General features: G+C 36.0%; 1 protein-coding gene across 1 annotated transcript in view; it reads right to left on the reverse strand.

The window, feature by feature from the left end:
- Nucleotides 1-1,049: 1,049 nt before the first annotated feature.
- Nucleotides 1,050-11,741, reverse strand: part of AGL (amylo-alpha-1, 6-glucosidase, 4-alpha-glucanotransferase) — a 43,891-nt gene continuing 33,199 nt past the window's right edge. Inside the window, exons 28-34 of the mRNA XM_009290443.2 lie at nucleotides 11,266-11,401; nucleotides 9,291-9,403; nucleotides 7,306-7,517; nucleotides 6,637-6,734; nucleotides 5,993-6,080; nucleotides 5,767-5,900; nucleotides 1,050-4,292 (exon numbers count right to left, since the gene is read on the reverse strand). Coding sequence (XP_009288718.1) covers nucleotides 4,175-4,292; nucleotides 5,767-5,900; nucleotides 5,993-6,080; nucleotides 6,637-6,734; nucleotides 7,306-7,517; nucleotides 9,291-9,403; nucleotides 11,266-11,401 — 899 coding nt within the window. The 3' untranslated portion in view covers nucleotides 1,050-4,174. The remainder of the gene's footprint in view (nucleotides 4,293-5,766; nucleotides 5,901-5,992; nucleotides 6,081-6,636; nucleotides 6,735-7,305; nucleotides 7,518-9,290; nucleotides 9,404-11,265; nucleotides 11,402-11,741) is intronic.

An 11,741-nucleotide genomic window follows, 5' to 3' on the forward strand; every position in this document is an offset into this window, starting at 1 on the left:
GGCGAGGCGGGCGCTCAGCCGGACGCTGAGGCGATGGGGCTCGGGGCGTCGCCCAGCGCAAGGGTCGCGGCCCCGGGGGGGCCCCTCAGCCCGCAGGGCAGCCCGCTCGGCCCTCGCCCCAGGCAGCAGCCACCTGGAAAGGGGAAGAGCTTCCTCAGGTGATGAGATTAGTTATTAGTTGCCTCTCTAGGGTGACCTACAATAACACGGCAACACGGGCAGATCTCAAATTTCCTGACTAAAGGTGTTTCCCAAATTACTATCTGCAGTCTCAACAGGAGCTTTCAGCAGAAAGCTGCCCGGTCACCACCAACGCTTCATCCATTTATTCCTCGATTTAGCTGCTTGAGGTACCATGAGGTTTCAGAGGGGGCAGCTCTGAGGTTACCAGCTCCCCCCCTCCTTGGCAACCCAGCAACCAATCATTTCTACATTTCCTTAAAAATTTTTCAATAGGATATTTTAATTAAAAGTATTACACTACTAGAAATTACTTTCTTAAAGGGAATTCTTCAATAGAGGATTAGATAAATCCTGATTTTATAAAGCATGCAATGAAATGGGGTAGTTGCAAAACACTATCTATCTGTCACCTGTGCTGTGAGACTTTGATTTTACAAAGCAGAGCTGGAACGCGAAATCCCTTCTCTATAGCAACAGAAATTTTGCACAAAAGTTAAGGTATACTGATTAACAGTTATGAGTTAAGACTGTTCTCTTGGGGAATTTGCAATAACACAACTTAAAATTATTATATAATTTATAGCAGAAAGGACACGCAGAGCTCTTCTAGCCCAGTCCCACTCAAGCCCAGTTGAGACAGCTGACATTGACACAAACATAAAAATCTGTGTATAGGGCTCAAGTTTATGTGTTGTTTTTTTTTTGTTTTTTTTTTTTACTGAGTTGACAATTGTTGTTAGCACTTGTTACTAATATTTGACCTGAGGAGTTCATTATCTCATCACTGTGTGTAAAATTGCCAACAGTAGCAGTAGCATCTCTAATGTTTGGCTTTTTTCCAAACCACCACATGAAAAGTTTAACTCTGTCTGAATTAAAGAATTTTATTTTGTGCATTTCAGAAATAAATGAATAATGACATTTTCTAAAATCAGTTGTTGCTGTGCTAGACAGACACATGTAAAACTCGTATTTCCATTTTATATTACAACATGCAGTGTGAGAATGATACATTATTTTACTTGAATTCTCAAGTTAATCATCTTTGAATAAATCAAGAGCTATTAACTGTACGAACACTGGTAACAGTCAAAATTATTTCAATTGGGAGGAAGAAAAAAAAAAAAGTCTCAATACCATACAGAAGAAGAAACACCAACTGGAACACAATGGATTCACAGTTCTTAGTAAGCTCTTTAGTTTATTTCTAAAACATATTGGCTTATTTCTAAAATGTATTTTACTGATTGTAACTTTGCAATACTAGACGTTTTTGAGTGTATAATATAAATGATACTAATGAATGAAAATACAGTTCAGGATCAGTCAACATAAGTCAGCTATTTTGAGGGGATAATTACTTCAGTATAGAGTTTATCTAGATGAACACCAGCTCATATAAGTGTTAGATTTAACATTGCTTTCTTCCCTCTTCATTTTTAAACTGTCTGGCTTGACAAATTGTTGAGTAGATTTGATTAAAAACAAAACAACACCCCCCCAAAAAAAAAACAGCAACCAAAAGCCAAACCAAACCCACCACCAACCCCCCCCAACAGTTAACACCTCAAATCTTATTTTTGTTGCTACTTAACAGCAAAGACAACCAATATGATACATATTTTTTCCTATTTAAAACATTTATCTGTCACTAAAACTATGGTCAACTAATCAGTGCAGAAGCAGCATTATAAGTGGGCATGCTTAGAAGTTCCATAACATATGTATTTTTGTGTACAAGTGGTGATTTTTCCTTAAAATTTTACTATTAAATTAGAAAAAAAAAACCTAGCAGTGACAAATATGCAGTCTCTATCAGCAGTGCAGTTCACAAAACAGTGGAAAGTCATCTGTAATAACGTAGCAAGGTTTTGATGAATAATTCCTCACTTTTTTTTTTTTCCAACACTGAAAGAGCATTCTTGCCAATGTATATAGTTTGACACCTTGTGGAAGTCTTTTTCAACAGTCACAGCTCTTAAGCTGCACTTCCAATTTTAAAATGTTTTCATCAAGTAAGAACAATTTATTTTGCCATATTGTTCCTGCTTTCTAAACCATAGGAGCTATAAAACATACCTTGAAATAATAAACGAGGAATAATTATCTAGGAAAACAGTAAAGAGCTAGTGATACAGTAGGACATAAACCTCAATATCATTATCAAGAATTTTGGAAAGTTCAGTACATTATGAAAAATACTTTATATGCCTCTTGCACATTAAAAAAAAAGTCTATGGCTGACGTTTCAGTAACATTTTCAGTCAAATGACATCTCTCATGCATTGTGTCGAGAAAATAAAAATTTCCCAACCCATGTACTGCAGCAGCTCAAAAGCTGAGGTACAATATAGACCGTCCCTAATCATAGCTTCTAAATACTGAACACTTCAGCAAGGGAGTTCAAATACTTATTAAGCTTTCAAATAGTGTGAATATAGCCACTTCTTACAATTCACCTATCTTCAGCCTATTAACTTGCCCTTACGTGTATCTATCTGTAACGCATGTCCCCGAACAGGACAGCACGCTTGCACTGTACTTTAGGTGGGATACGGAAACTTTAAAATACAGATACAATAAAATCTTGACCTACGTGTTATTAGTGCAGTATAATTACATCCTGTGTATATTTTTTTCAGCATATGTTGTCTAACATTAAGAAATGCGATATGAGTTTTGCTTTTCCCCCCTGCGACGTGGGAAGTGTTGTCAGCCTCACACTGCCTGTTTATTGCACTAAGATGGAAAAATCGCATGAACAGAGAGTTGAGGCTGCACTTCTGTCAACGACCCTTCAGTCTGGGAACACTGAACTGAACTCAGTAAGGGCATGCAGGCATCCAAATATGAAAGAACGTACGTGTTTTGCGTCATGTTCACTGGATGCTGTTCCCAAAGAACAACACATAGAGGTAGCATGCTTATTCTTATTGGTGTAATTTCAAAAGGCCTAGAAACCTCATCTTCTCTTTTCTGGTGGTAGGCTAATATCTCTTCCCACTGATGTTAAGTGTTTCCACCTGCTTCAACAGAGCTAGGATTTTCCTAAGAAAAAAGGGCTGAGGTGACCATATTTCTTCAATAAATTAATTTAATTAAGCAGTCAAGCACATTGACTTCTGTATCTTTGGCCTCCCCTAACATATAGGCTGTACATTGTATGCACATGCACATGTTTCTTATGAATTCCTCATGGTGAAAACAGATTTAAATGAAGAAATAGTTTTGCTGCATGGCCCACAGTATTTAAGTAAATTTTAAAATGGATTAGCATAGGATATTACCTCATTATTGCTCGAGTTAACTCTCCAAGTAGTTTAAAGTTTTTGAAAATGTTATCTATAACTTCAAAGGTTGGTTTATTACAGTATTCGTAAACTTTATTTTTGTGGTTGCTTAATGGAGTGTTCAACTGAACACATACAAAAAAAAGTCCCCAAAATACAGTTCAACAGAGAGACAACATATTATGCCTTCATCAATGCATGGTGCTACAGCACAAAGCATACCAAACTCAGAAAGCTATAGGTTAGTCTACTCCCCTTTAAGCATGCATTTGCAAAACATCCACTCACTCTAAGAGACAAAGGAAAAAACCAAAACGTTAAGAGCTCTGCTACTTATTTTTAGCTCAGGAAAGAGCCACCTCACTTTGTTACATTAAGATTTTGATTTGAAAAGTCTAAAAAACCAAAGCTACTTAAAATTAAGTTTGTGCATATCCTTAAAATTGCTCCTTACTAAAAGTTTCTGCATCAAGTGTGCACTGCAGTTTTATTTTATTGTCATGGCCTGATTTTCAAAAAACAGCCCAAGCCCCACACAGTTATAGGCATAGGAGCTGCTGGCATTCAGCATCTTTGAAAGTCAGGACACAGCTTAAGTGATTGTGCAGAACAGGACATTTCCCTTGCAGTGTAAGCCAAGTGTTCATTTATGCCCAATAATAAGACCACAGAAGTTTCATCAAATCAATCAAAATAAACTTTTACAAGTCATAAAGGATTTCAAGGATAACACCAATCGACCAGGCCTGAGTTTCGCAGCTAAAAGGGCAATACTGTCCATTTTCGTTGGTCAGTTCTGGAAGCCCTTTCCAGGATGATCTGATAAAAGAAAAAAACAAATGAGTATTGTTGTTAGATTATACACTGAAATTAAAAGAACATTTCATTTTAAAACCTTTTAGAAGATTATCTCAGTAGGAAACTGAAAACCATGACTAAAGGTCTGTTGTCCTACAGGCACAGTATGTTCTTTAATAGCTGAGATCTAATTAATTTTTTTTTTCCCCCTGCAGCTGGGAATTGTAGTTTTTTGTGGGGGTGCCTCTCCTTCAAAGTAGACTCTTTGCTGCTAATAATATCTGAACTTACACTACTGGCATGTTGCTCCTGTTTCTCATTCAGGTAGTTTTGCAGTTGGAAGAATATGAATGATCTTTGAGATAACTGAATGGTATTCAAACTACACTTCAAACTGGATTATGGTGCTAAAAAGTGGTAACGGCTGGAAGACAGCATGACTACATAAGCCTTTTTTTCCTCCATAGGAATAAAAAAACCCCACAAACCAACATACTTACAGAAATACTTGTAAGTTGAGCCTGTTGCTACATTAATAATTCTGTACACAAATGAAATACCAAAACAGAGTAAAAGCATACTACTTAAGTAGTAAGACAGAAAAAACAAAGAATGTTACCAAACTGCAAGTTATTTGGTAATACTACCAAACAAGACACTGGGACAGGACACTACATAAGGCAAAAAGTTGCTTAACAAATCTCTTTTCTTCCTCATGTGGTCAGACAAACCCTTCCGTCATGGCCAGTCCTACTGAGTTACTCTTATGGGTACAAATAAATGCATATTTGAAGTACTGCAGAACAGATTATATGGAATATAATATATATCAAGGGCAATATCTTTGTTTTGTTTGTTTTCATTTGTCTCAAATCCTTAAAAATTAAAAATATAACAGACAGAGAAAGGGGAAAAACAGCGTGGGTTTGGTGCTTTGGTTTTTAAGAGGGAGAACTCAAAATGCAGAGGAACATTTAAGGGCCATAAGCAAGTTCCTCTGCCTTTTTAGAATATCAAGGTTATTAAGATTCTGAAACATTGTCATACTAAATTTCCTCATTTATAACACAAGAAATCCTAACAATATTTTGCATCAGCTTATCTGCCACAATTCTAATCTGTCACTGCTAGCCCTTTAACTATTTTGTTTTGCAGGTTGTTTTGAAATATTTTGATTTTTTAAAAGACAACTCACCAACATTTTTTTCCAAAATGCATTTTTTGTATGAAATTAGATCCTAATTTTTACCTAAGGTTTATTTCACCCAGTCTTCACATGGGTAAGGATTAGTAATTCTGCAATCTATAAAAAGCACTAGATCTCAGCTGTACTTGAAACCTGACTTGAGATCTGCAATAGCACATATAGCGGTGAACTTTATACGTAGAAAGCAGATGCTGTTTATATTATAGATCTGTACTTTTACATGAAATTGGATAGTAGATACCACTAGCTTGAATGAATATTTTGAATCTGTGTTAGTTGGTGTCTTACCTTTCAAGGTGAACATAGTGGCGAGAAAGAACATTCTTAATCATAACTACAGTTTTTGCATATATCTCTGGACCAATCAACTTTGAGAAGTACAATTTGGCACGAAGAAAATATCCAATTGGCCACAGCCATTCCTAAGCAAAGAATGAAAAGAGATGACTGTTATAGCTGTCAGTTTGAAAAGGTGACAGCGCTTTTTCCAAAAATCAACAAAACTAGCTCTTACAGGTCCTTGGTGATAATTAAAACCTCTGGCTACATTATAGTTGTCATTGTCAAGAGCATTATCATATACTCCACAGTAAACCATATCACTGCAAGAAAGAAAAAATAGATTATGCAAACAAAGCCTTAACAAAAGTGATACGTAAAAACGGAAAGCAGAAATGAACAAAAATTTGTCATGGCATTTACATTTAACGATGCTTAAGTTAGGGAGGATTCCACCAGGTTCTGTATCTTATATGACAATGGAATTCCAAATATGGTTTAAACTAGTAGGAAAATGGTTCAAGTCTTGGAATGACTTGAATTCATAATTTTGCCCTTATGCTTTTACTCAAACTGTAGTGCTGTGCACTGTATCATATATAAGTATGTATCAAGATGCAAATTCAACATCTTTTATGATACCAAATTTGACTTGCTTGCTGTGTAGCACAAAAAACCACCTGGTGATTGTCTACATAAATAAAATCAATTGCATGGACTTTTAGAACAGAAAAATAATTGTTCCAGAAGTATTTATTGCAGCCTTATTTCACAGGTATATATGAGGATTTTAACAAAAGCAATGCTACCCCACATGTCAAATAATTCCTACTGTCATGTTTTGTAATTAACACTGATTCTTATCTCTACTATACTTACTCTGGGTCTAAGGTTTTCATGCCTAATGGACCAAGCAGTTTTTCCTCTGCTATCTGCAGAGCTTTCCAAGCTCTCTCAGGTGTGAACAACTCAGGGGCCTAATAAAATAATAAAGATTTAATGAGTAAACTCTGCACATGTACACACATAAGACCGTATACAAATGCAGAAGACCACAAAAAGCCAAAGTTTTGTATTACTGAATCAACTTCTGGAACCTACAAGTCAGAGTAAGCAAGAGGACAGAAGCTATCCAGTGCTTTGTTTTAAGTTTTATTTAATTTTAAATACACTTGCCAAGTATTATTACTGAAGCTCTTTACGAACCTGATAAAGACAACAAACAACCCATGCTTTTTAGCTAATTTGACAGGAAAAGCCAGACCTAACCTTAAAAGACATTCTGAATACAGTCAGCACTGCAAATTTATCCTAGCTACACGCTGGACAGCAGTTTCATTTAGGTAAGTCCTGTCAAGGATGTATTTTTAGGAGATACTCCAAGATGGACCAACGTTAACACCATGGAAAAGAAAGGCTTTCAAAAAGTTATTCTAAGCAATGTATGTTCCTGATAAAATGCCATGCAGATGAACCTTACAATGCAAGTAGTTCAATAATAAAGAAAATTTTATGTGCAAATGCTTCCCCTCACCCCTCCTCACTTACCACAACCATTGCTATTGTAAAATTTGGCCTGAGTTGGTAATCACACCATGGACTTGAAGCTCCATAGCTGTCCTTATAAATTCCACGTTTGTGAACGAGATTTGGATGTTTCTCATTAGGATCTGCTGGGTTCTCAGAGACAAAGAACAGCCTTTCAAAGTGTACTTGAATTTTTTTGTTCCACTCATCATATGTGATAATCTCCTCCTTTCCTGCAAGATGGACATACAGGTTTTATTTTCTGAAAACAGCCACAGTGGTAACACCAGAAGTATGCTTATGTCTATTTTTACTGGTTTGCTTATTGAAGTTTTAGTTAAGATACTCCTAACACAATAAAGGCCATAGTAGCGTTGCAAAAAGTTATTATCTAGAAGTTGAATTATACCACAGATCAACTCCAACACATGCACAACTTTTTTTTTACACAACATTTTTTAACTTGCAGTTAGCTAGAGGCAAACAGTATGAGGTACTGTGATCTATAGTAAATATTTAATTGAGTAAGTTTAAAATTTATAATTACCATTTCAGCATGGTAACATGCCAACTCTTTTACAGTACTTGGTGTACATATTCTTGCTATTTTGGAGACTTCAAAGAGAGTGTCAAAACATTAAGATAATGTCACTTTTAAAAGCTTTCTCTGCCTGAATTCCTGACACTTAACATAACAGTGATTCCCCAGGCTTAGGCCAATTCTACAGTTCACAGGAACAGCTCACTGAAACTTCAAGTGAGACTAGAAAAACCATCAGGTTTCAGACAGCAGAATTGTGCTAGGGATATCTTCCTGATTGAGATACACATACATCTTAAATAAGCAATGCTTTTTATGCAAGAACCAAAAATAGTAAAGAATTGTACATTAGTTTTATATTAGGTGAGTGCAGAAGTATCACCTGTTTTTCTTAAACTACAATGGGAATATAGCAAAAAGGACAATACTACCAAAATTGAAATACGATATGGCCAGAAGAACAAAAAACCTAGAAACTCTAACACTAAGCCTATTCTTAAGAAACAAGGCATAGATTGTGAATAGGAATTAAGGCTGTTTTAAAATAGATTCAGCATTAGATGAATGAAATTTAAACTCAGTTACATGAGATTAACAACAGAAGGGTGTATACACACATCAAACTGAATCTAAAAAAGTTGCTTATGATTCTGGAACAAAAGAGGTAAGACAAGTCCTATAAATATTATTTCTACATCTACGGATTATAATATTGCTGTGTACTGAATTCTAAATTGTCTTACTCTAGCCATAGATTTTTAGAAATCCTGAAGTGACAGGTAAGTTCATGACCTAAGAATCTGTACTGTCTAGGACAGACAGGAAAAGAAAAAAAACCACCACAAAAACTTACATTCACGTTTTCTGAAATAGAATAAAAGAACCATTAAATTAATTGTTTTCCAATATTATCCTTTACTGAAGAGTAAAAACGCTTTACAGGGCACATATATTCACTTGGGCTGGGTAAGCTCAAAGTAAAGTAACTTTAAAACCAGAGCAGTATCCCTCTGAAACATAAGGGACATCTAAAGATATTTACGTAAATATTCACAGAAAGTGGTTTTCTGTGTTGTGAATATTGGAAAAAAGAAAAAGAAAAGAAGTGTCTTGTGTCATTTTACTTACCATTCTTGTAATGAATGATACGTATCATCATAATACATAATAATCCTATCACTTATATCCATTTTGAGAAATGGTATTAGGCTCCAAAATTCATTTGTAATCCACACCTTAATACATGCAATAAAATACCTGAAATATTGACAAGACAGTATCAACACTAAATAAATTTTTGTAGTAACAAAAGATTTTAATCATACAAGATACTTTCCCAAGTTTTTCCCCTTTTCCCTCTAAACCTTCTTGAGTATAACATCCCTGATGTTATATGGCCACCATTTCATCATTGTAATTATTTTTATACTGTAGTAATACAATTATGAGATATGCCTGTTTTTACCATGTCTTTTTACAGTGACTCCATGGAATGGAAACACATTTTTCCCAGATAAATCCAGCAACCAGCGAACAGCCGACTTGCACAGGCCAACAATTTCCACAGCAGAACCATCTCTAAAATAATAATGATTAAAAAAAGCCCAAGAATTACTTTAAGAAGGCTATTAAAGGTCAATAAGTAACTGAAAAAAAAAAAATCTGCAAGTATCTTATTTCTCCTACTATTCCCCTATTTCTCCTATACGAGCATCCCAAAGTTCTACAGTATTGCAGTGTTTTGTGAATAACAGCTCCATCATCATCACTACTGTCATGATTTTCTAAACCTCAGTCATACCTCTCTTCGTTTTCAGGAGAATATGGGTGAGAGTCCTCAGATATTCCAATGTCTCCTTGCAAGGCAGCTACTCCATCCCTTTGAGTTTTAGCTGCCCTTCTCTGTACCATCCTTTATTATGTCCTTCTTGAGACCAGCACTACACGTAAAACTCAAGATACAAGTGCATCTTGCAGGTGCAAGGTTTCACAAAGAGGCAGATTGATGCCCTCTGTCTTGTTCTAAAAACCTTTACTGATGACAGTATTATTATTTATTAGCTTTTTTGGCTGCTGCTGTACACTAAGATATGATTTCAGAAAACTACCAATGACTCAGATTTCCTTCCTGTGTTGTAGCTCAGTTCTGACAGCATTGTGTAGGCAAGGTTTAGATTATTTTTCCCCTACATGCATATCTTAACTTTATCTACGCTGAAGCTTATCTGCCACTTTTAGGCACACTCAGTTTTATAGGGTACTTTTGAGTTTCATGAAGGGCCAAGAATAAGAGAAGAGAACATTAGCATAAGCAGACTGTCAATTTACTTTTATTTAGATCAGTAGGATTCTACCTGATGAAGCAACAATAGAGAAAAGGGGGGTTTTCTATCAAGCTAACAGTCAGGGAACGAGCTTGATTGTAAACTGGCTAACAGATACTTTTTTTCCTGTAAAATAGACTAATTTAAAGTGGTATTATCATACCCAGCTGATTTGCACAGATTTAAGATAATTTTATACCAGTGATTAAGAACATGAAAAAAGGATCAGCCCCAAACAACTTGATCCTCTGATGTTAAAACTGTTCAATACAGAGGTTCTCATCTGCACATGCACTTTGGTAACTTAGGTAACGTTTCTGCCATAATAGATTACTCAAGTCAAAAGTGAAGCGTTAAAATAAGTGCTAAATGCACTTCTTGGGCTTGCTTATTTTTCAGGTGATATTCAGATGATTATCATATGTGCAAATTTCATATTATATCTTATTGAGTTTTGCCTCTTGATGTAAAATTTTTCTCCAGCATCACCAATTTAGCCTCTTTAGGGCAGGTACCTCAACCTCTCTTGGTTCCCAATTAAAATGCTTGACCTGTCAAGCAAGATAATGTTTTCCTTCAGTTCTCACCCACGGATGGCAATCGATTTGAAACTGATGCTGTACTAAACTCACACAAAGATGCCTGCAGCAGTTTGCTAGCACATAGTAAAGAGCTTATTTTTAAAATGTCTGATCTCAACTTTAAAAACTTAGATGATGTAGCTATTTTTGAATTCTAAATAAGCAGCATTCAAACAACACAGCAATTATCAATAAGTATCTCCTATAATAAGTCTAAATAACAAAGTACTGCTAGTGCTACAAGTATACAGTTTTTCCTAAATTACATTTTACTACTTGAATTCAAAAGTTGACTCTGCATTGGAGCTAAGACCATGCCAGAGGCTGAGGGCTTCACCTGCTAAAACCACACCTTTTTTCTTCAAATAAGCACAAAGAAAAAAAATTACCATTAACATTTTAGTAGGCAGAAACATTTAGAACATTTGAGAGACCACCTTTCAGATGTGTTAATGGAAGGCATAGTAGTTCTGCAGAAGAATTTCAGTTAAAAAAAAAATTAAGAAATCCCCCCCCAAAAGCCTGGATTTTGTACCTTGGAGTAGCAGGAATTCCTCTGTTGCGAGCTCTGTCGCTCTCTCCCATTTTATCCATCCAAGTGCCACAATTGAAGCGGTTCCCTCCAAAGACAAAGCCAGTTTCATGGTCAACACCCGCAGTTACGTTAAAACCTGCCAAGCAAGAATATCACGTGAAGTCTATATTTTAAACAAAACCCCAACTGCTCCCCCCCTTGCCCCAGCCCAAACCTCCTAAATAAACAAAAACACCTCCAAACAAGAGATCTGAGGTGGGTTTCTGAAGGCAATTGTACTTTTTAAGTGAACTTTACTTAAAGATAACTTATACCAAAACATGGATGAAGCATTCTACAAGCGGCTGGCAGAAGTTCTCGCGATCCTAGCCCTTGTTCTCGTGGGGGAGTTCAACTTCTTGGACGTCTGCTGGAAATACCAGAGAGGAAACAGTCTAGGAGGTTCCTGGAGTGTGTGGAAGACAACTTCCAACTTC

Source organism: Aptenodytes forsteri, unplaced genomic scaffold (assembly GCF_000699145.1).
Source record: "Aptenodytes forsteri isolate BGI_AS27 unplaced genomic scaffold, ASM69914v1 Scaffold237, whole genome shotgun sequence".
In the NCBI taxonomy this organism is placed as follows: Eukaryota; Metazoa; Chordata; class Aves; order Sphenisciformes; family Spheniscidae; genus Aptenodytes; species Aptenodytes forsteri.